The sequence below is a fragment of the Erinaceus europaeus genome, chromosome 13 (assembly GCF_950295315.1).
Source record: "Erinaceus europaeus chromosome 13, mEriEur2.1, whole genome shotgun sequence".
In the NCBI taxonomy this organism is placed as follows: Eukaryota; Metazoa; Chordata; class Mammalia; order Eulipotyphla; family Erinaceidae; genus Erinaceus; species Erinaceus europaeus.
Genome location: NC_080174.1, coordinates 57,477,140 through 57,504,157, shown reverse-complemented (window position 1 = coordinate 57,504,157; position 27,018 = coordinate 57,477,140). Strand labels below are relative to the sequence as shown.

General features: G+C 42.0%; 1 protein-coding gene across 2 annotated transcripts in view; it reads right to left on the bottom strand.

The window, feature by feature from the left end:
* The window catches only part of AGBL4 (AGBL carboxypeptidase 4), a 1,508,442-nt gene that overhangs the window by 9,935 nt on the left and 1,471,489 nt on the right, over positions 1-27,018 (bottom strand). Inside the window, exons 12-13 of one of the 2 annotated variants that reach the window (XM_060205928.1) lie at positions 15,804-15,900; positions 4,906-6,272 (exon numbers count right to left, since the gene is read on the bottom strand). In XM_060205928.1, coding sequence (XP_060061911.1) covers positions 6,152-6,272; positions 15,804-15,900 — 218 coding nt within the window. In that variant the 3' untranslated portion in view covers positions 4,906-6,151. Of the gene's footprint in view, positions 1-4,905; positions 6,273-15,803; positions 15,901-27,018 lie in introns of those variants that run through there. The other variant, XM_060205929.1, reaches the window with a different exon arrangement.

Genomic DNA, 27,018 nt, shown 5'->3' with positions numbered 1-27,018 from the left:
CTCTTGGTACTTTTCAAATTACTGATGACTCTTGCCTGGATTGACTTGTGTCTAAGTAAGGTACTTAAAGAGTTTGCAGTTGTGGAAATTAACTGTTGTTTCAATATTATTTAAATACCTGAGTTGGAGCACAGAGGCTGTTAAAATCTCCTTTTGTTATTTTTCTTCCCTGTAGGCTATGGGAGCCTGAGGGCTTTTAAACTATAATTAGGCTTCTTAGCTTATTAATTCACTCCTGACCAAGAGATAAAGCAGGATGAGGTAGAGATAGCATAGTGGTTATACAAAGAGACTCTCATACTCCAAGGATCCAAAGCTCCAGGCTCAATTCAGCTTCTCTGCAAAGCCGGGCAGCATTGCTGGGCCCTGTGAGTTTCTAAACAAGTCCCCTTTATAGTCTGTAGGTTCTGAAGCAATTATTTACCATGTTCTCACCAGGGGAACAATGTGGAAAGGCTCTCACTATACAGCCCCAGTGCTAGGCCACCGAGGTGTAGCTCTTCTCCTGAGTTTTCTGGTCAGTTCTCTGTTCCCAGATGGCAGCACAGTGCCTTCCCCCTGCTGCTCCAGCCTCTGAGGGCAGTAGCAATGGAGACTCAGAGTTGCATTTGGTGAATCTTACCGGAGACCTTCAGCAGTCTTTTGTTGGTAAAACAGTCTGGAGGTGGTGCCCCAACTGGTAAACTGCCGGACCGTTAGCAGCTGCTCAATTTCTCCTTAGGCTCTTCCCTGTCCACAAGCCACTCATGATTGCACTCACCAGTGGTTTGGTGGGTTCCTGAAGTTGTTCTAGTCCTGCCTTGTTGCGGTCCCAGGTGGTCTCCTTTGGTTTTCCTAGTTGACCCGGGAGAGGAGAGGAGAGAAACACAGCTGCTGCTGCTCCATAGCCCTGCCTCCAGAACTATTCTCCTGTTCTACTTTATATCTTAATTTTTATAGCCACCAAGTTGTAGATACCACCATGATGTCAACCTGACTTCCCTGGGCAGACGACTTCACCTTGTGTCCTGGAACCCGACCTCCTCAGAGCCCTGCCCCACTAGGGAAAGACATATACAGGCTGGGAGTATGGATCAACCTGCCAATGCCCATGTTCAGTGGAGATCCAATTACAGAAGTCAGGCTTTCCACTTTTGGCACCCCATAAACATCTTTGGTCCATATTCCCTGAGGGATAAAGAATACGGAAGCTTCCAATGGAGGGGTTGGTATACAGAACTCTAGTGGTGGGAATTGTGTGGAATTGTACCCTTCTTATGCTACAGTCTTGTTGATCATTATTAAATCACTAATAAAAAAATTAAGAAAAAAAAACACTTTTGTGTCTGATGTTCTAGAGTACCGGGGTCAAAACCCAGCACTATCATAAACCAGACTTGAGAAGTGCTCTGGTAAAAAAAACAAAAGTAGTAATAAAAATAGCAACAGAAAAAAAAGGTTAAATTTTGTCAAAAGCATACAGATAACTCGAATAAGAATTAAAACTTAAATTTCAACTAGGTCATGTTTTACGCCAAGGTTGTTCCTATTAAGTTATTTTTTGTGCTTTAGTGCCCTGTTATCTGATTTAAATGAGGAGGAAAAGGACCTTTAATCTTGGTGCCTTTAACATGTTCAGGAGGCAGAGTTCAGAGGAATAAATGTGAGCAAGAATTGAGAGACAGAGTAGGCTCAGTTCATAAAGGAGAAAGCAGAATATGGAACTAGATTATCTGTCTGTGGTCAGTAACCCAGATGCTGGGGTGAACCCTGCAATGATTACCTTCCTAGCAATGAATCCAGGAGCTCTATTTATATGCAGGAATTTCCCATATCATATGATAGATGCCCATACCCTATCCTGCTGGAGAATCTGGGAGAAACTCTGAAAGGCATCTGGAAATAAGACCTGGAAAGAAAGTAAGATTCCAGATAATATATTGAAAAGTCCTAAGTCCTTATGCATATACCTAGTCCAAAATGAGTTATTTCCTTCCTTCCTCTCTCTCTATGCCTCCTAGATTTAAGTGATGACATATTTTAAAATACTTTTATTATTTATTTGTTTATTTATTTGCCTCCAGGGTTGTTGTTGGGGCTTGGTGCCCATACTATGAATCCATTATTCCTGGTGGACATATTTTTCCATTTTATTGGATAGTACAGAGAGAAATTGAGAGAGAGAGAGAGAGAGAGAGAGAGAGAGAGAGAGAGAGGGAGGGAGAGAGAGACGCAGCAGCGTACCTGTTTCATTGCTCCTAAAGCAGATCCCCTGCAGGTGGGGATGAGGGCTTGAACCCAGATCCTTGTGCTTTGTACTATGTGCACTTAACTGGGTGCACCATTGCCCAGCCCCCTATTTTATTTAATAGGAGGCAGATGGAAAAGCCCTCCATAAAAACAGTAGAGAGGGTACTGAGTTTAATTCCAGGTTCTCACCAGTGATGTGTACTCAAAAAAGGAATTTTTGTTCAAGATTCTCTACTTTCGTGTAAAATGGAAAAAGCAAATGTTGACAAGGGCAAATAAGGCAAAGGATGCAAAAGCATTTAGCACAACACCCAGAACACAGTGTATGTTCTATAAATATTTGCTGTACTATGAATTGATGGTCAAAACTCTTAATTATGGCAGACTTCCATGGTTGGGATTGCAATTACTATTTAGAAAAATGAGTTGGAGTGGTTTGGGTGTGTAGTTGAATCACAATGAAAGGGTACAAGTTCATGCTCTTCCCCATCTGTGCTGAAGGGAAACAGTTTCTAGCTAAAACCTCCTGCTGCTCCCCATATGCTGCTGCTGCTGCTCTAGATACCCTCAGAGGCAGTGACCCAGCATCTGCTGTGAGTCCGGCAGCAAAGGACCCGAGTAGTTTCCCACTTATTACCTATTTTAGAGGATAAATAGATCTTCCTTCTGTCTATGAGACTCCAGACTGATGCAGAGAGAGCAAAAGTGACATTGAGAATCGAGACCTGCATGAGAGCCAGGTAGAGTCTGAGCCTGTCCTTCTTCTCCCAACTATGCTTTGGGCAGAGTTGTTTCATGCTCCTCAGAAGTGCACAGAACTACTACAGGGTAGCTGATTCTACCCTTGTGTTACTATCCGGAGAAGGTTGATGGCAGGCACAAAGAAAACTAGAGAGAAAACTATTGAGTGACTCCTGCTGGCTGATCCGCTTGCTTCAACTAACTATGCTTAAATATTTCCCTTTCTAACTTGCAAGCTTAGGTACAACCTGGTTCAAGAAAGCTAAAGAAATGCTGAGTAGATCAAGGCTACAAGGACATTCAATGGTAATGCCTAGTCTCTTGGTCAGCACTTTTCTCTTTGCTCTGTCATCACGGAGAAGCAGACATATCACAGTCTGCCTTGCAGTCATATATTTTCAAGGTTAACATATGTGATCCAGAGCTATTTTAGTGCCACTTTTCTATGCTGAATAATACAGTTGCAATGTAAACTCCATTCTCTGACATATGGAAATTTGACCTCCTGTTTTATGTCTTTCTCCCCAGAGATACAGACTAGGAGATAGAGCCAAAGATCATTCACTATCTCCCTACAGAAAGAACCTCTCTATTTCCCCCTTCACGGCAGATGTTCATTTAAACTTTGCTTTCAAGCCTCTGGTAATGAGGAGATCATCATCTCCTAAAAAAGGTCCAATCAATGTTTGAAAAAATATTTGTTAGAAATTTATATTTGAATTGAAATCCATCTGATACCCTGCCTAGATTTGGTTCTTACCTTTGGCAACAGAAAAAGTTTTGCTTCTTTTCAACAGAAAGAATGTCTAAAGTGTCTCTAATTTTTTAGAGATTCATATCTTGTTTCCTATTTCTACTCCTTCTTCTTTGACATCCAAATGGTAAAGAGCTCCACTTTTTAAAAATTTTTTGCTGCCAGGGTTATTGCTGGGGCTCAGTGCCAGCACTAGGAATCCACTGCTCCTGGAGGCTATTTTTCCCGTTTTGTTGCTCTTGTTGTTGCTCTTGTCGTGGTTGTTATTGTTATTGTTGTTATAACTGTTGTTGTTGGAAGGGCAGAGAGAAATCGAGAAAGAGAAATGGAAGATAGAGGGGAGGAAAGAAAGATACCCACAGACCCACTTCACCGCTTGTGAAGCAATCCCCCTGCAGGTGGGGAGCTGGGGGCTCGAACCTGGATCCTTAAGCCAGTCCTTGTGCTTTGCGCCATGTATGCTTAAACCGTTGTGCTACCGCCTAGCCCCCAGAGCTCCATTTCTAGTGGCATGTGATTTGTTGATACTTGACTCACCTGTGACACCTTGCTGTATTCCAAATGACTATAAATTTTATTTATTAGACACCTTTGGTGACATTTCCTATAACTACGTTCATCAATACCCTAGTGAGAAGATAGGCATCACTACAATTGCCATCTTATAAGTGAGAAAACCAAGATTTAGAGACATTAAATAACTTTCTCAGGATCACACAGCTATTAGCCATAATTTTAATGCAAAATTAAAACCAGATTTGATTGACTGCTAGTTGTTATCTTCTTAAACCGTTATCATATCTGGTGCTTATATGACCAATGCCATTTTTAGAAAATGGGACCAATGTGTGTTCACAACTTTATGGAAGTAGCTGGGACCAGAAAAAAAAAAAGACCTTGACTATCAACCATATAATACCATGCAGTCTGCCTTTGTTTATACTATTCCAAAAGACACTCTCATTTCTGAAAGTTCTACCATAGTGTCTGCTCGTGGTAAGCCGTTGTCCTTAATAAAGATTCCCAGAATGCTGAACAGAAATGAAAATACAGTTTTGACTGTTCTTCCTTATCTTGATGACATCAAAGAAGTTTGTACCAAGTTTGGGTTGACTGATTGGTTCTTGAGAGAGTGGGATGCACACAGGGAAAGGTGCTAAGAATACTATAAGGAACAGAGGGACTACATAAACTCTTTATTTGTGTTCCTCTGGGCAACAACAACCCAGGAGAGAAGCTGTATAGACAAACACAACATGTTACCAGCTAACATACAGTACTTTGTTATCATTTCTGAAAACCAGTAAGCAGAAGGACAATAAGCTTTGCTCTCAGTTTCTGCAACAAACTTTAAAAAATCTCCAACCCAAAGCTTAAAAATGCTTAATTGAAGCTTTGTGCTAAAGGCCCTGTCTCCCTTGAGTCTGCCTTCCTCTCTCTATCTCCTAATCCTCATTTCTGGGAGGTCATTTTAATTAGCAGGCTGTCATGGTGACTCAGCCTGCTGTTTCACAGACAGGAAGGGAGCAGACTCCCCTGGACCCATTCATCATACAAAGGCACTTTACTCTTGAAAAATGCACACTATTTAGCTTTCCCCACTTTGGGAGTTGCTACTGCTGCTGTTTTATTTTATCATTCTCATCTGCCTCTGACTGTTTCCTTTCATTATTTGCATTTCCCTTACCTGGTAGTCAGCCTTCCCCCTTGTAGATAATCAATGTCCACCTTTTCAATGTCTAGGTTTGATCCCTGGCTTTAGATACAACAGCTCTTTTGGGATGAGTGACCCACACTTTTGTCTTTGGAAAAAAAGTTTTAATTAAACCACTCAGGTCATTGGGAAAGTAGTTTTCTGAAATCACATGCCAGAGCTTAGAAGAACAGACATCATGCAGTTACAGTGACCACATAGCTAAGGCTGCTGTGATTTCAGAAAATTCTGTCCCACTGTCCACAACAATCTTTGGGCTGTACACGCTAGTGTTGTTTTTGACCAGCAAAAGTGAATGCTGTACATCCAAACTGCACACAATCCTATACTGTTCTAAAAGGTAACCACCTATGGAAACTATACAATGTTAGAAGGTAAAGGAACATCAGAAACACTGATCTGGCTGTGCTAAACTTCAGTGTCTTTCCCTTTTCTTGTGAGTATCTCTACCTTGTGGGAAAAATATCATTTGTACTTGCCTGGGTTGAGTCTTCTATTTTGTCTTAAGCCTCAACTTGAAGTTTCACAATTGATTTTCCACTGGTAAAGGGAAAATCGATGATGAAATTTCTCATTTTTCTCCCTTCCTTTTCACTCACTTATTCATTATTTTACAGTTCTGATCCTGGAAACCAGAGAAGGGTGATTAACTTCATGCCCTAGTAGACAATGCAAATTCCTGACTCCACAAGATTTCCCAGAACCCCATGTCTTTAGAAAGAACTTGAAGGGTCTTTGTGTTTTACTGAGCTCTTCTTGTCCCCTTTGCCGTTGGGATAGTTGCTGGCTGGGCCCCGCAGATGTGGGTGCTTGTAGGGAGGGGGTTTTTCTTTCCTGCAAAAGGGAAGATAACAGAAAGAGAGAAGAAAGACAACACATATATATACACACTGTATTGAAATCATCTGTGTGCATGTCTGTCTCCCCCACTGGGCTTGTCTTCCTTTTCTTTTCTGGGTTCTAGATGCTCAGTACAAAGTCTGGTTCAAAGCAAGCACTTGAGCTCAGTGAAGGACTGTTAGGTGGATGAATGGATGTTTCATGTCATTCTGCTTCTGGACAAAACCCAGTAGTCCCACAGATCCATTTTTCTCATTTTTCCATCTTGATTCAAACACATCTAATCATTTTATAATGAGATGGAGATGGAAACTTAGATGAGGGAGAATCTACTTCAGGGCTTCTGAGTTCTACTATATTCCTCAGTATAGCCTTACTATAACATTTCATAATAGATCTGTCTTCCCACAAGCCTTGGGGCACTTGGAAGACATTTCCAGGTCAGCTATACACAATAAATCGAACCCTGGGCAAATTAACTTCTGTAGGCTTCATTTGCAAAATGGCGATAACAGTCTTTCATGGGTTCTGTGAGGTTAAATAAATCAGAGTAAATTCTCCTAGTGTCTTCCTGCCCTCACTGTAGCCTACAAAGGTGTGATGGTGGTAGGTACTAAGGATGATCTAATAGACTCTGGAGTTGACAAAGATGAAGCAGATACTGTTGTGGCTTCTGGATGGCTTACAGTTTAGTAGAGGAGACAATCACACAAAAATATTTACAAAAACCCCCAGAAAATATCTACAATCATAACAGAAAACAGAAATTCCATAAACACAGAAGTCTTTTGAACTATTCCGCTTAGGTCTAAAGAAGTCACTTTTTTTTTTTTTAATTCTTTCCATTTGCTATAGCGTGGATGAGAATAGAAGGGATCATGTTGAATGAAATAAGTCAGAAAGAGGACAGACTGATCTCACATGTGGGGTTAAGGAGGCAGTGCATGGGAACAGACAGGGTAGGTGAAGTATAAATAAGTCCTTGGTTATATCTTTGGATCTAAGGTTATTGAGGGGGAAGAGGTGACCCAGTGTCCTGTGGTTGAGGGAAAGAGGCACTTCAATGTTGTATGAAGTATGTTAGCACATATTTTGGGGAAGTATGAAATTTTACCCCAGAAACAACAAACATAAGAAAAATTTCCTTAATAAAAGGGGGGAGTGGGCCAAGATAGTGGTGGACAATAGGTCCTTCTGTTTTTTAACACCACACCACTATAATAAAACCTATAATTTGTATAGAAAAACTAGCAATGAAATGAACGGAGAGCCAATATAAACTAACAACAACACCCAAAATCCAGGCAGTAAGGACCGAGGGATTCTTATACCCCAAACAAATATTCACGCTTATGCTCAGTTCCACACCAGCTGGATGGATCCCTGCTGCTGAAACCATATGTCTTGTTGAGTTCTCAGTATCACCACTTTCTCAGCCCATAGCTACTCCATCACTACCTGCTCAACCCACTCAGCTACATCAGCTGCTGTGGCTACATAAGCTGCTACCTACTTGGGCTACTCTAGAATGTCTTGGTTGCCTTTCCTGATGTAGCCCACCCTGCTCAGCAGAAGGAAGAATGTAAGACCCACAAACCACGTAGCAAGTACATAAGGTTCTCTTTCACTGGTGGTATCTGATGAACAAGGCATAGAATAGGTGACGACATACAAAAGAGACACCTTGCTCTAAGTTATTACCCCTATAAGGAAATCTACTGATGGAAATTCCATACTCACTGAGGCACCTTGAAAACCCAGCAAGACTGTGTTTAGTATCAGTGAGACACAGCTAAATCTCATAAAGTCATCAACCACCAGTAACACAGGCTTGGGTTGTTGCTCAGAGGCAATGTGATCTTAAAGAAGTCTTTTCTCTGAGCCTTGATTTCCTTATTTCTAAAACAGTTGAAAAGGGGAAGCTGGGAGATGGTTTCCCTGGTAGAGTGCACAGCTTATCATATGCATGGACCTAGGTTGAAGCCCCTGATATCTGCCCCCAGGCCACCACATAGAAGCACCTGCAAAGGGAAGCTTCATGAGTGATGGAGTGGTGTCACTCTTTATCTCCCTTCCTTCTACCTTTTATCTACAAGGGAAAAAAGAAGAGTGCTCCAGGAGGGGTGGAGGCAATAAATAAAATGGTGAAATGAATTCATGTCATTCCCGCCACATAGGCTTTTTTTAAATGGAAATATTCTTTTTTTTATTATTTTATTTATTTATTCCCTTTTTGTTGCCCTTGTTGTTTTATTGTTGTAGTTATTATTGTTGTTGTCGTTGTTGGATAGGACAGAGAGAAATGGAGAGAGGAGGGGAAGACAGAGAGGAGGAGAGAAAGAGAGACACCTGCAGACCTGCTTCACCGCTTGTGTAGCGACTCCCCTGCAGGTGGGGAGCCGGGGTTCGAACCAGGATCCTTATGCCGGTCCTTGTGTTTTGCGCCACCTGCGCTTAACCCGCTGCGCTACAGCCCGACTCCCCACATAGGCTTTTGTTAAGGCAGTGGTGGTGGGAAGCTTTTCAAATAAAGAATCAGTCACATGCCATTGAGGTCTGGTTCTTAATACCTAAAGGGGTCATGGGAAAAAAGGGTGTGTGTGCACTGGTTAGGGAGAGGGGGTTTTGAGGAGAAAAGGCAGTTGTTTTCTCTAAAGATGTAAGTCCAGGTATAGTCATAGGTGGAACAGCCCAAGACAGGTGGTGGCAGAGTGAGAAGGTGTGCAGTGCTAAAGAAACGTGTAGAATGCCTGGCAGAACCATTACTGAGGCAAGACACTCTAGCAACTAAAGATAGGGACACCTAGAGAGAAAAGACTCCTAAAGGAAAATATCTCATATTTCTGGGAAGCCACATTCTCAGAAAACAAGCCTCTTTCCTTTTGCAGTATCTTATACCGCACTTCTTAGCCAAATACATTCTATGTAGTTCTTTATCTATCTGTTTCTCTCAGGTGACTGTGTTTTTGATACATTTGATGTTTCTCTAAAATTCTTGAATGAACGAAATATGGGCCCTGTACGGAGTGAGGGCTTGAGAAGCACTTGACACACAGACAGGAGCTTTCCTGTTATACCTTTATCTTCTTTGTTGCTCTGTACTTCCTGGCCCTGACATTGCCTGTGAGTTATTATGCTCTGGGTTCTGCTTTCCTCTTTCCATATCCCATCCTCCAAATAGAATACCCTTTCTATCATTTATATTTCATCCATTTCTGTTATACATATCATTTAAAACCAAATTTAGGGCTTGGGTGCTAGCTCACATGCTACCATGCAGGAGGACTCAGTCCTCACCTATGGGAGACAGGGGTGAGCTTCAGGAGTGGTAGAGCAGTGCTGCATATATCTCTTCTCTTCACCTCTTCTCCTATCTCCTTTTCTTTCTTTCTTTTCTTGCCACCAGGGCTAGTGTTGGGGCTTGGTGCTGGCACTACGAATTCAGCGCTCTTGGTAGCCACTTTTTCCTTTTTTTGTTAATTTTATTCAATAAAGAAATTCATACTGTGTATGAAGTATCCCCACTGCAGATGGGGAGTGGGAGCTGGAACCCAGGTCTTTGAGAGGGTCCTTGTACTTAGTACTTTGTGTGCTTAACTGGGTGTGCTACTGCCCAGACCCCTCTCTGTCTCTTCTCATTCTAAATGCCTGCTGGGAATGGGGGATCTGAGTTTGGTTACAAAAAATAAATTTATAAAAAAGTCCAAACTTCCCTTTCTCCCTAAATATGTCTCAGGACACTCCAGCTAGCTGGCTCACATATTTTGACAGGTGGTGTGAGAGGGTAATTCCTAGTTGTTTTTCACTTTTCTATGATGTGAAGTTATTGAAATTGGGTATTCTGTAATTTTGTCATTTTATGATTCAGCTACATTTAGGGTTTTTTTTAGAACTTTATTCATGCTAGACCCTACTATGTGCATTAAAGAAACAAGATTAATGTAGAAATCTCCCGAAGGAGCAATCCATTCTACGTAGGAGTCCAGCATGAGGAGATATGGTGACAATACATCGTGGACCATGCTAGAGGTGTAAGAGATGCCGTCAGAGAGCCAGCAGAGGGGAAGTGCTCCATCTCAGGTGAAGAATGGGAACAATGAAATAGGATGATTGGTAAATTGGACTGGGTTTCAAAAGACAAATAGGAATTCACTATCTAGAGAAAAGGTGGGGGGACACTGTAGGAAGTGGGAAATGATAGAGCTGTGAAGGCAATAGTACAATCTGCTGGCTTGTTCAGGCTGAAGCAGGAGCACAGAGTGACAGAAAACAGGCAGCATGAAAAGGATACACACAAAGATGTATGAGAACTAGGAAACTATATAGATCAAGTTTAAATAGTAGTCCAGGACATTTTCTTCTTAAATAGCAAGAAGTGGGGGATAGTCACATCATACTGAAGGTAGTAGGGAGCCATGGAATGGATTTAAAAGAGTGTCCCATCTGGTCTGTCGCTGAATACTCTAAAGACCATTCAAAATTGTTAGTTGCACATGTACATCTTTCGCTCTTTTTTGCTTCATAAATTCAGGCTCTCTCTATGTTTCTCCAGAACTTAGTGCCAGGTCTGGTACATCTCAGAGTGGGTCCAGTGTGCTGAGTAGTTGATGATTCTCCCCATGACAGAAACAACAACAACAACAACAACAAAATCGAAGTCCTCCCCTGGAGCCAGGCTATCAGACTACTCTTCCTCAGAATGCTCTGCTTCTCTCTGGTCTGTTTCTTACTCTTGTCCAATCATTATCCTCTTTGATGGAGCATTTTGAGCTTTAGCCCAGTGGCTGGGTCTCTGTGGTTAATATTGGTCATCAGTACTGTGGTCCAGAGCCTAAACTTGCAGACTGGTCCTCTGGGGACCTGCTCTGAAGGATGGCTAGGCACCCAAGGATGCTGATAGGCTCTTGCCAGCACATAGGTGGTGAGTGACACATTATAATTATCCATAGAAATGAAAGAAAAATGAATTATTTTGAATAAAAACATATCATTTTTTCTTTAAGACCAGAACTGCTCTTACATTTATGCCTGGGTGGAAAAAAAAAGGCCAAGTATTCAAATCCTAAATCAGGACTTTGTACCTGGGGATTTATTTTTTAAAATAATTAAAAAAATTCTGACCAATTGTGACTTCAGTAGTCCATCCTTTGATGAGGCAGAAGTCCAGAGATGGAGGCTTATCCTATGCTTTTGTTTTTCTTAATTTGAGGCTGCCTGCATTTACTTCATTTCATCAGGGCTATTAACTTGTGATTAATGGGCTCTAAAGAAGATTCCAAATCCAGGGAAGGGATTCCATGTACCACTGGAATCAGGGCACTCAGAACTCCCATAAAGTTTTTTTACTCAGCTTCTGGCTCTCACTTCCCTTTATCTCAAATAACTCTTCACTAACTAATGCTGAGAAGCCCAGACTGAATGTGATCTTCTTCAAGGAAGTTCATCTACGCCGATGACATCTGCTGTGCAACTCAGGCATCAAAGTTCGACATCCTCGAGGAAACACTCACGAAAGACATGTCTCTGATATCTGATTACTGTAAAAAATGGTGACTAATCCCTAGCACTGCAAAAACGGTATCATCTGTTTTCCATCTACACCATGCCTCGGCCTCGAGTGAGCTTAATGTGCAGCTTGGCGATACGAGTATCCCGCATGAAGCCCAGCCAGTCTATCTTGGCGTTACTCTCGATCGCACTCTGTCATTTCATGAACATCTCATAAAAACTGCAGCAAAGGTGGGCGCGAGGAATAACATCATTGCAAGACTGGCCAGCTCCTCATGGGGTGCGAGTGCTTCCACACTATGATCATCATCTCTGGCATTATGCTATTCCACTGCAGAATACTGTGCCCCAGTATGGTTCCGTAGCCCCCATGTCCACTTGGTCGATTCCAAATTATATTCCTCCATGGGGATAATTTCTGGAACCATCCGTTCCACCCCGGTTCCATGGCTGACAGTTCTTAGCAACATCGCCCCGCCAGATATTCTTCGGGATGCGGCATCATCTAAGTTCATTTCCCACGTCTACGCTCGACCGGACCTGCCAATATACGCGGATATCTTTGCCCACCCTGTCCAACGCTTGACGTCTCGTCACCCAATCTGGTCCCCTATGCCTACACTGAACTTCTCTGTTCCAGTCTCTTGGAAACAGAGCTGGCAGTCAGCTGAGGTAAAGAACAAACACCTCATCACAGACCCCTGCAAGCATCAACCCGGCTTTGACCTAGCACGTTATGATTGGGCCCTCCTCAATCGCTATCGAACAGGCCATGGCCAGTGTGCCGCTATGTTCCATCGCTGGGGAGCCAGAGACGACCCGAACTGCCCCTGCGGCTACAGACAGACAGACTATGACCCACATAGTCAATGACTGCCACCTCTCCAGATTCAAAGGAGGTCTCGAAACTTTACATCAGGCTCAACCTGATGCTGTTGACTGGCTACGGAAGAAGGGCAAACGCTCGAAGAAGAAGATGTGATCTCCAGGCCCAACCTCTGGCCCTGACCAACCTCACCTGCTCCCTGGGGCTTCATCTCCTCATCTGTAACATGAAGAGGGAGCCTAGAAGATGGCTAAAGTCTTCCTGAGCTTCAGCACCATTTTAGTGGACTGAGATAGTCCAGTTTTCAAGGAAAAGCTGTGAAGGACCCAGATAATCCTATTCAAGCTGACAGAGGATCTGAAAGAGATAGTTCTCAATTTAACTTGTAAATGAGATTCTAAGAATTCTTTTGAGTCTTCAAAAGCTTTAAATTTTTAAAGAACTTTAGCCAATCAAGAGTGACTTCTAAGAATGAATCGAAGACTTTCCTCCAGAGGGGAACTCCTCAAAGGCAGGGGTCATACCTTCATCATTATTCATCCCAGCTCCTATCTCTCCACCAGAGACCTGACATAAAACATTGTTTTTTCTGTGTCAAGAAATGAATGCATATGCAGTGCTGCATAGACACTGCAAGATACAGAAGAGAAATAGATATGATTCCCTTGAAAGAATCCACTAAGGCAGGGTACACAAGACCCCACATGGCTGGTGAATATGTCAAGACAGGTACAAGTCAGATTTTATTGTCATACAAGTTCTTCATGGAGCTGAGACCCAGAGACTTGGACCTGAAAGCTTGGTAAGGGAGTAGGTCTCCAGGGGTCATCCTGCCCAGTGAGATTCCAGAGACTCTAGTGGCTGTCCAGGCCCTAATGGTTAAAGCCTAGAACAGAAAGCCAGAAACTAGAGGAGATAGAAACTATTTATTGTCCACCTACTGGATTTCAGGCATTGTATGAAGCTCGTATCTAACTTCTAAAACCATTTCTAAAGGTTGCTATTTTACTCTACTTTAAAAGTTGGTAAAAGGGGCTTGGGTGGTAGTGCAACAGGTTAAGTGAACATGGTGTGAGGACCAGCGTAAGGATGCCGGTTCGAGCCCCTTGGCGGTTTGATCCCCGGCTCCCCACCCACAGGGAGGTCATTTTACAAGTGGTGAAGCAGGTCTGTAGGTGTCCGTCTTTTTAAAAAATATATTTATTTATTTATTTTTCCTTTTGTTGCCCTTATTGTTTTTTATTGTTGTTGTAGTTATTGACATCATTGTTGTTGATAAGACAGAGAGAAATGGAGAGAGGAGGGGAAGACAGAGAGGGGGAGAGAAAGATAGACACCTGCAGACTGCCTGTGAAGTGACTCCACCGCAGGTGGGGAGCCATGGGCTCGAACCGGGATCCTTATGCCGGTCCTTGTGCTTCGCACTACGTGTGCCTAATCTGTTGCGCCACTGCCCGACTCCCCAAGTGTCTTTCTATTTCCCTTTCTGTCTTCTTCTTCTGTTTCTCTCTGTCCTATCCAGCAACAACAACATCAATAACAATAATAACCACAACAGTGATAAAAGAACAAGGACAACAAAAGGGGAATAAAATGGCCTCCAGGAGCAGTGGATTTGTAGTACAGGCACTGAACCCCAGCAATAACCCTGGAGGCAAAAAAAAGTTGGTAAAAAAAATATATATATATATATTTGAAAAGGTCAAGAAGTTTGCTCAACATATCTTAGCTAGATGCCCTAGCTATCCCAGAACCTGAGACAGAATTTGAATCTGCCCTGACAGTGAGAATGGGTTGAAGGGATGCCTTGTTGGACTTCAGTTTAACTTCTTTAAAATCTTGCTTTTGCCAAAAGCTGTGGCCTCAGAGAATTTTTTTTCACATTGTTGAGCCTTCTTTCCCTCATCTGTAGTATAAGAAATAGGTTATCGATGAGGAACAAGTAAGATCATGTACAAAAGTACTTTGCTCAATAAACAATAGTGAATGATATTGTTACTGTTAATAACAGATTATTAGGGAATGTGCAATGCATTTGTGCTAATACCCCAAGGTAGTAAAGCCCATGGACCAGGTCATGGGCAGGGAAGACCAGTCTGGTAAGAGCAGAAAGTAAGACACTGTCATGTCTTTCAAGGAATCTGAGCCACTAGAGGGACAGAAAATGAGGCTAAGAAGTGGGGCAGGGCCAGTGTGTTCCTGATGCCACTGGGTGTTACTGTCCAGATGCTCATTGGACTCCAGGAAACAAGGGAATGACCAGCACTTTGGGTTCTGACAGTCCTTAGGAAGGATACATATGTTCTGTACTCATTGACCACAAGAGTTGACCCCAACAGAGAACACAAAGTGAAGTGACTCTGAGATAAGAACCTTTACAACTTGAGGAAAGGGGACCATTACTGCTAAGGAGATATGTCAATTCCTAGCACTGGGAGCAGTGTTTTAACTTGAGTATGAATCTTATAATACATTTCCTCCTCCTCCTCTTTCTCCTCCTCCTTCTTCTCTCCCTGACTCTCTCCCTGTCCCTCTCCCACTCCCCCTTCCCCCCTTGCTTCTCCCTCTTATCTCAGGGGCTACATTGCTCCTGGATGGCTTTTTTCATATAGACAAAGAAACAGAGATACAGAGAGGGAAAGACATAGTACCAAAGCTCCCCCCAGTACCTTAGTACTTTCATGTGATATACTGGGAACTTGAACCTTGGTCATAGGTCTGGCAAAGCAGGCACCACTAGGTAAGCTGTCTACTCACCCCTTATAAATGTTCTTCTTCAGAGTGAGTGTCATCATCTCTACTTTACAGAAGAAGAAACTGAGGCTTCAGAGACTGTATGAGACTGGATAATGCAGAAGCCCCAGAGGGTGAGGTCTGAGTGACACATGGAAACACTCACAGTAACGGGGTAATGACTGAACTCACCTCCCCATCACCTCTATCCCTCTGGACTCCCAAATGTTGCACCAAGAGATAGGACAGTTCCTTCACTGCCTGAACCCATGATTAAGTTTTACACTCAGGAAATATTCTGCGAAGTTCTGCCTCAGTCTCTGTGTCAGGACCAGGATGATCTCTCTTTTGCCACAGATGGGAAACTGAGGGCTAGAAAGAAGTTAGAGGAGGTTGTCCCTGAAAATGGCACGTGCTGAGCAGGACTGCAGCACACACTGCTCTGCTCCACCACTTACCTCAGCTTTGGCATGGGGATTGCCATTTTCTCAACCATAGGGTTCAGCCGGTAATAATCCAAAAACGTTCTTGCCACATTCCGCCCCAGCTTCATATCTGCAAGTGTGTGTGTTAAGGAGTGACTTTGAAAAGAAACAGAGACAGGAGAAAAAGAGCTGAGCATAAAAACTACAACAGCAATCTCTAAGTTTTCTTGTAAGTACTATCTCTTTTGAGTGTCCAAAACTGTCAATGGTTAAGGCGGGGTGGTGTCACATCTGAATGAGTGCACATGTTACAATGTGCAAGGACCCAAGTTCAAACCCTGGTCCCCACCTGCAGGTGGGAAGCTTTATGAGTGGTGAAGTAAGGCTGTATGTCTCTCTCTCTCTCTCTCTTTCCCCTTTTCTTCCCAATTTCTCTCTGTCTCTATCCAATAAATAAATAAATAAATAAATAAATAAATAAATAAAATAAGAAACAGTGGTCAATTCCAATCTTCCTTTTACAGATAAAGATGAGTTGTAGAGAATTTGGGCAATTTCCATTTTTCTATAAGGTATCCAGGGGTGTTTAAAACATAAACAAACCACATTGTACAACTGAGCAAATCCCTTTAGTGACTGACTCACAGTTGCCTGTAAAATTTGGATTTTTCAGCTCAATCAACAAGGTTTTTTACAGATGGCTCTCTGATCATTTCCCCTACTTTGTGTTTATATCTCTTGCCTCCTACCCCCTTGTCCCTCACTCTCCAGCAATAATGATTTTTTTTTTTTTTGACTCCACATCTTTCCCCATATCAACTCACATCCCCAGACCACTCACCTTCCCTCCACATGCCTTCTCGGACTAACTCCTCCTCAGTCTCCAGATAGATCAGCTCAGTTGTCACATTACTGAACATTTATTTTTTTAAAAAATTTAATTATCTTTATTTGTTGGCTAGAGACAGAAATCGAGAGGGAAGGGGTGGTAGAGAAGGGAGAGAGACAGAGCGACACCTGCCACAGCACTTTACCACTTAATGAAGTGTTCCCCCTGCAGGTGGGGATCAGGAGCTCAAAACCAGGTCCTTGTGCACTGTAACATGTGTGCTCAATCCATGAATCATGTTTTTACTACAGCTTCATGCATGATCACAGAACTGCCCTACCATTGGAGGGACAATTAAGTGAGTTCCCACTGTGCCACGCCCCACTCAACTCCAGAATGATGGGTCTGACAGGGTGAGCACCCTAGAAAACTCTCTTCAAGGAAGAAGAATTCTGGGAGTGGGTCTTGGCATCCTGAGCAGGTCTAAATTGAAAAATCTGATTATTGTTTTCATTATGTACATGGTAATGATGCTGTGTAATCGGGGACAAACAACCCCTGTTCCCAGATTAGATACAGATGAATAAGGAATGAGGTAGACAAAGTTATGGGTCATCAAATACATAAAGTTTTAGGAAAAATTCTTAATAATACTTATTCACCTCCTCTTATGAAATATGTTAAAACTCTACGTAAAATACTATCTGCTAAGCCTATTACTCAGAAATGCATCACCCCATGAAGTACAACATTACTGTGTAAAACTCCAAGGCCATCTAATCAAGAAATGAGCTTTGTTCTAGATATTGTTTATGTAAGACTGAAGGATATATAAACTCTCACTTGCTAAATAAAACTTGAGTTCAGATTCACCCTCCAACAGAGTGTGTTGTATTCTGTTCTCCTCCTGACCCACCCTGGTGGTCACCTTCGGAGTTCCCTGATCACTCCTGCTGCTCTTCTGCTGTAGCGGTCCATCGCACCACTGCCTTCTTCTGAAGTCTCTAAGCTGGGCACAGGAAAGACCCACAGGATAATAACTAGAATTTATGAAGCATCTACTATGCACCTAGCACTGCACTAGTTACTTTACTCACAACTGCATTTTAGTCTTCAAAATAATCCAGCCAGGAAGGCATATTCCTTTCTCTTGTCCAAGGCCATACAACCGACAATGGTAGTATCATGACTCTAATTCAAGAAAGTCTGACTCAGAACAGGGAGCTTCCTGCCACCCTGGGATGTCCCCCAATTTGAAGGCACCTTCTCTGTCAGTGGCTGAGTCATCCCAGGCCGGTGCCTGGTGGGAGAAGGAAAAATACCAGGCTAGTTATTTATGGCAGTGAGAAGTGCCACAGGTTCACTGCATTGTGGCCTGCCACCTGCTTTCTTCCTCTGGAAGTGACTGACCTTCTCTGTTCACAAGCTGGCATTGGAAAAGGTCTTTCTAACCAAGAGACTCTGGAGGCAGTCTCACTGCCAGGGTCTGCAGAGGCAGCTGGTTGGTTTAACCTAGCCAGGCTCTTGTCAATTTAGGGAGAACGAACCACAGTGTATGTTAGAGCTATAGGGACACAAAAGAAAGGTGGGTGGTTCCTGAGGACTGAGAAAATACTACTAAAATGTTTTTTTGAGTCTGATGGATCTGATGGAAATCTTCATATGCTGTCTTGTGTTATTTTGTGACATCACCTTGCTATTCCTTCCATGGAGAGGTGAGCTCTGTGTCTTCTCTCCCAAATCTAGATGGGCTTATGACTCATGGCAGAAATGACTGAAGTGACACAGCCTAACTAAAACTAGATTAGGACAGAAAAGGCAATGTGAGAAGGTTGATGGCATACCCAGAAGAGTGCACACTTCATCATGTACAATGACCGGGTTCAAGTGCTGCTTTCCTATCTGCAGGAGTGAGGGAGGTTCATGAGCAGTAAAGTAGTATTGCAGGTGTCTCTATTTTTCTCACTATCCCCTGACTTCTCTCAATTTCTCTATCTCTATAAAAAAAAAGGAAAAGAAAAGAAAAAAATAAATGAAAGGGAAAAAATGACTCTGGGAGCAGAGGATTCAGCACACAGGCATGGAGCCACTGGGTGGCAATTAAAAAATAAAGTAAAATAAAGGGTAATGTAATTATTTTGCATCACTGGAATATTCACACTGCAGTCCTAATGCCACATGCAAGAAATACTACTACCCTAAGGTCACCAAGTTGTGATGAAGCCCAAACCAGCTACAGGATGAAGCCTTGAGATATGGAGAAAGTAAGGGAAAGAAAAACAGAAAGACTCCAGTCAGCCCTTAGCCCTTTCTTTCTTTCTTTCTTTCTTTCTTTCTTTCTTTCTCTCTCTCTCTCTTCCTTCCTTCCTTCCTTCCTTCCTTTCTTTTTATTTTTTTTAAATTTTTTAAAAAATATTAATTTTATTTATTTATTCCCTTTTGTTGCCCTTGTTTTTTTTATTGTTGTAGTTATTATTGTTGTTGTTGTTGGATAGGACAGAGAGAAATGGATAGAGGGAGGGGAAGACAGGAGGAGAGAAAGATAGACACCTGCAGAACTGCTTCACCGCCTGTGAAGCGACTCCCCTGCAGGTGTGGAGCCGGGGTTCGAACCGGGATCCTTATGCCGGTCTTTGTGCTTTGCGCCACCTGCGCTTAGCCCGCTGCACTACAGCCCGACTCCCTTTCTTTTATTTTTGTATGAAACAAGATATTATTTAAAAAGAAAGAATTGGAGAAGATGTGATGAGAAGGGAACTCTTGTACAATATTGGTGGGAATGCAAACCGGTGTAGGCATTGTGGAATACAGTAAGGAAACTCATAAAAATTAAAATAGAAGTTCTGTACAATGCAGTTATTCCTCCTCTTCATATTTAACTGAAGAATATAAAAGCCACTAGTTGGAAGAAATATGCACATTCTAATGGTCAGCTCAGCAATATTCACAATAACTAAAACTTGGAAACACACAATGAAATAGTATTCACTTGTAGAAAGATGAATGTTTGCCTTTTGCAATGCAATGAATTAACCTAAAGAGCATTATATTAAGTAAAACAAGCAAATGGACAAAAACACTATTATTTTGTTCAAATGTCAGTCACTGTCTTTCTACAATTGCATTAAAGACTCCTCTCTAAAACTACCAAGTCAAGTCATCCCCAATTATCAGACCCACAGAAACCATGAGAGAATAGCTTTTCCCTTCAACATTGTATTTGGGGAGATTTGTGACGCAGCAGTAGAGGACTAGAGCTTTGTATATCCCTGCATAAACTAGACCATCTCCCTGAATCTTATCTGTGAAATGTGAAGAATGCCCATGTCACAGGGTTCTTGTGGTGAGGTGTGTGGCTGAACCCAACTGTTAACTACCATGTGGGGGCTGACTAAGTGTAGATGAATACAGGATCAGGAAAGCCTCAACCCTTCCTCCCCACCCTGCAGTAACAAGTTGATTTGAAAGGACCCTGGGATTTATTTTTGTAAATCAGTACACTTCAGCTTTACAAAGGAAAGGAATTGAGTTAGTGCAGTAAAATGGCCACTGTGACATGTTGATCAGGTTATACTAGTTTTGTTTAAAAAACCAACAACAACAAAACAGCGTTATAAAGGTGGGAATTGTCTGAGACAACCTTATTTTCCCTTTCTTTCCCTATGTATGTTTTGTTTCTCTCAAGCCCTAAGAGCCTTACTCTAGATTATTTACTGCAGTGGCCCTGGCCTGAGTCAAGAAATGGGATGTGGGTGAGGGGAGAGGATTGATTGAACATTTTCAATTGAAACAGGCTGTCTTTGAACAAAGACTTAAGGCCCAGGCAGGGAGAAGGTAATAACTCTCTAGATTGAAACCTTTCCCATTATAGTGAAGAAATAAAAGAGAAAAAAATTGGGGTTAAAACTTCCAATTATGAATTATCAACACAAATCTCATGATACTAAGTTGAAAATATCATTATTCTGAAATGCCACTGCAGGTCATTGATCTGTTTCTTACAGAGGTGAGGAAGAGACAAAGGGTAAGATTAGGACCCTCAAGTCAGTAAAGCTAGTAGGATTGTCTGAAGAAAGATTGATTCAGAGATGTTTGTCTAGAGCTGTTTTGAACTAAACTGTGAAAGCCAGTAGATTCAGTCTCATCCCTTTGGAGCTTTTAACAGATGATAAGGGTTTGCATATTTATTGTTTCTTCTCAGCCATTCATTCATCTATTTATTCATCTTAAGAGTTTTTAGCCTCCTCCCATATGACTGGGATGTAAGTTAGACTCAGAATTAGATATGTGTAGTTTACAGCCTTGAGAAAAAAACAAAGCTGTCCCAATTAACTGAATACCAACCAAGCTATTGCACTGTCACCTTCACAAAAGCAATTTACTATATATTTCAGAGCTTATGTTATGTACTGGTGCATTGCGCTACTTGTGTCAGTCACCACCACAACCCTGCAAGGTCAAAGCAAGCTTCTACACAGAAGATTCTGTAGAAGAAGAAATAGTAAGTGGGGGAGTTTGCATAATTAACCTTAAGTCTCCTGGCTTGAGAGAAACAAAGATAGCATACTGATTTGAGTCTCATACATTTGTTTTCTCCTCTCTTGAGTGTAATCATACATTTAAATGCTATGTTCTGTAGACTTGCAGAAAGAGACTTGACTCCAAATGGAGAAGTTTGAGAGGCTTGATGTAAATGGGTATATGACAATCACCTGATGGACAAAGACACATCTGCATGGGGGAGGGCAAAGGAGAGATAAGCATCAGTAAAAGCATAGGGTATGGCTGGGTCATGCAACACTAGAAGAGAAATAAGACTAAGAAGGATCTGATTTAAGGAACCTTGGAGCTGAAGTACAAAGGGACTCCAGAATTGATCAAAGACAGATTAGTGAAGGATTTGAATGCTAAATTAAGTAACTAAAACTATTATTTTGTAGGCAATTAAACTCAGTGACTGTCTGGCTATGGCTATAGTCCATATTTTAATGTCTTTTTTTTTTTTTAATTGACACCAGGTTTATCACTGTGGCTCAATTGCACTGCACCCAGTAGCCTCTTCTTCTTCTTTTTTAATACTGAAATTGAGAGAGGAGATAGAGAAAGAGAGAGACATAGAGACACCTGCAGCATTGTTTTACCACTCATAAAGCTTACCCCCTGAAGGTGGGGAAGTGGAGACTTGCTTGGTATGATGCTAGATTCTAAAGTATCCATTATGACCCCTGGATCAAGTGAATTACTTCCAATACTATCACCTGTGAGAGAAGGGTCCAGAGGTGACAGGTACCACTTTATGTCTCACAGTGGGATTTCATCCAGAGTATCATGCTCAGACCTCTCCATGTTTTTCATGAGCATATATACATACATCAAAACAGCTATGATAAATATAAACATCTTATGGGAGTGCACATTTGAATAAACTGTCTTCTTGTATGTAAACCACCTGACATCAGATTTGTTATCTCCAATTTTGATGATTATATCAAATTCTATTTGTATTCAGGAAATTCTGACCTTACTCCAAGAATGTAGGCATGATTCAGGGGCATCAGATAAGGCTCTTTTGCCTGCAGAGATTTTGACCCATTATCTGTGTTTACCCTCATGTTGGCCAAATATCACTGGAGGTTGGAAACAGAAATAATAGCAAGAGAAAATAAAGAATTTCTGACATGACTAATAGGCATTTTTATGGTTATAATCCATATATTTTAATAATTAGAGAAGTGAGTTAGCAAAAAATTGATACTGAAAACACATCCAAGGGGTCAGGCTGTACCGCAGTGAGATAAGTGCACATGGTGGGAAACTCGACGACTGGTGTAAGGATCCCAGTACAAGCACACAGGGTGGTTGCTTCACAAGTGGTGAAGCAGGTCTTCAGGTGTCTATCTTTCTCTCCCCATCTCTGTCTTCCTCTCCTTTCTCCATTTCTCTCTGTCCTATCTGACAACAACATCAATAATAATAATAATAACCATAAAAATGATAAAAACAACAAGGGCCACAAAAAAGGAAACTAACTAACTAAATAAAATATTTTTTAAAAAAGAAAAGGGAACACATATTCATAAGTAACAGGCATTATGAACCCCAGGCCCCCTCCCTCACAGGGCACTCTGCCAGCTGCACCACCATCAGGACCCACAGTACATCTATAGATTGCCTGCTACATTCAGGTCCTCTGAAAGGTTCATGATTATAAACAAACAAAACAAAACCCAATCAAGACAGTGGTTTTTAGAAGAGGAGACAGACAGCAAAGTGATAAAATGCCTCAGTAGACACATAATCACAGTTGTGAAAATGTTATGAAGGAAATGCATGGGGTTTATGAGACAACAGAGGAGGCACTGCTTTAGAGAGGATATGTAAAACGAGCATGGGCAGTGGGCACTGCAGCACCTATGCAGAAGAAAAATGGTGGTGGGGGGCATGGGAAAGAGATGCAACATGGAGAGAAGGCCTTACTGAGGGCTGATGTGGAGCAACAGGCAAGGGTTGGGTCATAGGGCAGCCTGTTATGAAACACTTTAAGGAATCTAGATTCTCTAAGCAAATGAAGAGTTTGTGAAGAACTTTAAGTGGAAGATGAAATAATCTGATTTGTTACAAGGTAACTGCAGCACTATAAAAAAGAAAGCAAGAGTAGCAGTGGGCAGATCAGCTAGGGGAGTGCTGAAATGGCACAGGGTATGAGAGATGACAGGGTGTGGGCTAGGAAAGAGACAGTAGCCATGGGAAGATATGATCTTGGGGGAAAGTTGGAGTTTGAGGGAAAGTCAGGGACAAAGGATCACACCTGCATATATAACTTTAGCAGCTAGATAGATGGGGGTGACATGGTGTGGAAAGAAGAAAACAGAGGGAGAAACAGGCTCAGGAGAGAGATCCAGAGTTCAGACAGAAATGCCTATGAGACCTTCAGCATTCAAGCCCTGAATCAAAAAATAAGAAACAACTCAGACGATAAAAATGGTTTCTGAACTATCAACTCTGTGGGATTGCTCATATCATAAATCTTGCTGATTATATGCTATGTTCTGTTCTACTCAGCTCTAAAGCTTTTTTGTTTCTACCTCTTAGAGAATATCCATGAGATGAACTCCTGGAGAATGATAGTGGCTACAGAACTCTATTTTATTCTCTGCCATGAAGCTTCTCACTTCGGCTCAATGCCCGCTAACTCCATGGTTCCTGGTGCTACTGTTCTCTTCCCCTTCCTTCCTTCCTTCCTTCCTTCCTTCCTTCCTTCCTTCCTTCCTTCCTTCCTTCCTTCCTTCCTTCTTTCCTTCCTTCCTTCCCTCCTTCCTTCCTTCCCTCCTTCCTTCCTTCCTTCCTTCCCTCCCTCCTTCTTTCCTTCCTTCCTTTCTCACTTTTTTTTTTGATAGAGGTGAGAGACATAGAGAAGGAAAGATATACAGGAGAGACACCTGCAGCACTGTTTCATTACTCAGGAAGCTTTCTCCTACAGGTAGGTGCTGGGGCTTTGAACATCAGTCCTCACATATGGTAATGTGTGGTTCTACCAGGTGAGCCCTTTATCTTCTTATCATAAGGCTTCAGACCTGGTGTATTGAATTTATATAAGTGAAACTCAAGAGTCCAACCTGGTTTACATAAACTTATATGTGACCTTGTCTATTTGCCTTCTCTGGGTGTAACATTCCTTTGGATAAAATGTATGGTCTCTTAAGTTCTTGCCAGAATCCTCATGGTGTGTTCAAGTAAAGGTCTCAATACAAAAGCTTATGAATGTGGTCCAAGCAGTGGCACACCCAGTTAAATGCACATAGTACTATGTGCAAGGACCTGTACAAGGATACAGGTTAGAGCACTTGCTCTCCACCTGTAGGGGGGATGCTTCACAATCTAGGAAGCAGGTCTGCAGGTGTCTTTCTAGCTCCCCCTCCTCTCTCAATTTTTCTCTGTTCTATTCAACAAAGTGGGAAAAAAATGGCCACCAAGAACTGTGAATTGGTAGTGCTGGCACTGAGCCCCAATGACAACCCTGGAGGAAAAAGAAAAAAGAAAAAAGAAATAAAGAAAAGGGAGTTGGGCAGTAGCGCAGCAGGTTAAGCACAGGTGGAACAAAATGCAAGGACCCGCAGAAGGATCCCAGTTTGAGCCCCCCGCTCCCCACCTGCAGGAGAGTCACTTCACAAGTGGTGAAGCAGGTCTATCTTTCTCTCTCCCTCTCTGTCTTCCCCTCCTCTCTCCATTTCTCTATGTCCTATGTAACAACAACATCAATAACAATAATAACTACAACAACAAAAAACAACAAGGGCAACAAAAGGGAAAATAAATAAATAAATAAATATAAAAAAGAAAGAAAGAAAAGCAAACAAAAGCTTATGAAAAAAATCGCACAATCATCCTTTCATTTGACGAATATTTATTGAGAATCTGCTCTTTGCAGAACAATTTTTAAACATGCAGGGAACAAGATAAATAAAACCAATGAAGATATATGTCTTCATGTTTCTTATACTCTACTCTGACTTACAGTCAAGCTGATATATTTGTAATAATAGGGGAAACCAGAATATGGTAAGTTATATGAAGTGAAGATAAAAACAAGGCAAAGGTGAGGAAGGAAGATGGGTTCTGGCATTAGGGCAGCTTGGAACATTCCTACTCATGACCACAAAATGTGAGCTCAGATCTATAGGGATGCAGAGGTCACATAGGCTTCTAAGCTGAATATGGGCCCCAGATCACATCACAGATTGATGGGGTTTATAGTCAAAGGTATTTATACATCTTTCCTATATTTGGCAGCTACTCTCTTCCCTGATCCAGCTTTCTGGTCCTTCTTCCAGCCATCTCTCCAGAAAATAACTTGAATCCACTTGCATATCAGTTGTCAGGCTCAGGAAAAAACTTGTATAGTCATGGGCTCTTAGGAATATAACTAAAATAGGACTACTAACTATCTACAAAACGGAGACTCCCCAACTCTTCATCTGAACTATTCCAGCCTTTAGGTTCATGATTAATCAACAATTTGGCTCTATATGTTAACTCTTTTTCCAGCCACCAGGTTCAAGATGCTAACATGATGCCAACCAGATTTCCCTGGGCAGAGAACCCCACCACTTCCAGCCTGTCTCTCTCTTTCCCTAGTGGGTCAGGGCTTCCCCAGAGCCCTGACCATAAGCCTTCCCCAGAGCCTTGACCCACTAGGGAAAGAGAGAGACAGGCTGGAGTTATGGATCCACCTCCTATTGCCCATGTTAAGCAGGGAAGCAATTATAGAAGCCAGACCTTCCACCTTCTGCACCCCATAATGACCTTGGGTCCATAATCCCAGAGGGATAAAGAATAGGAAAGCTATCAGGGGAGGGGATGGGATACAGAGTTCTGGTGGTGGGAATTGTATGGAGTTGTAACCCTCTTATTCTATGGTTTTTGTCAGTGTTTCCTTTTGATAAATAAAAATTAAAAAAGAAAAAAAAGAATATGAGGTAGAAAAGACAAGGAAAAAAATCAAAGGGAGTGTTCTGGGGATGGATGTACAGGACACTGACTATAGTTTAAACAGAGTAGTCAAAGGAAGCTTTATTGAAAAGTTGCGACTTAGCAGGCTTGGAGGAGACAAGAGAACTAACTGGCCAGCACTGTGGCTGAATGGAACTTCCACAAGAACATGTGAATCTTCCCTATTTGAAACATGAGCCCTTGCAGAGGGTAGATAGCATAATGGTTATACAAACAGACTCTCATGCCTGAGGCTCCAAAGTCCCAGGTTCAATCCCCCACACCACCATAAACCTTAGCTGAGCAGTGCTCTGGTAAAAATAAATAAATAAATAAAATAAAATAAATTTAAAAAAAAGAAAAGAAACATCAGCCCTGCTTAGTCATTTTATGTCTGGGACTTTGCTAAGTCTATCTCAATTCCAAAACCGGTGATAATAGTCTAACTCAGGGATCAACACTTCCTGGTGGGAGTGCGGAACACATTTGCACTTGTCTGTTTCCTTTCCTTTCCTTCCTTCTACTCTCTTCTCTTCCTTTGTTTGATACTACAGTTTTATCAGTCCAGATAGACTTTTTTTTTTTCCAAATGAAAAGATAGAGACACACAGAGAGAAACAGGGAGAGATACAACACAGCACCAAAGCTTCCCTCACTGAGGTGGGGGCCAGGCTCAAACCTGGGTACTGTCCATGACCAAACAAGTGCACTATCTAAGTGGGCTATTATGCTGGTCAGGTTTTTGATGGAAGGGCCTTCTTACCTCTGGAATGGCCCATACATCCTACCCCTTGGTCTGTGGATTCTTACCCTTTCCCTGCTCTTTCTCTCATACATGGTTGTTTCTGCATTCACACTTCTCAATCCTTGACTTTTCCAAAACCACAGTGAGCTCACTTGACCTGTCTTAGACTTAAGGTCACTGAGGTC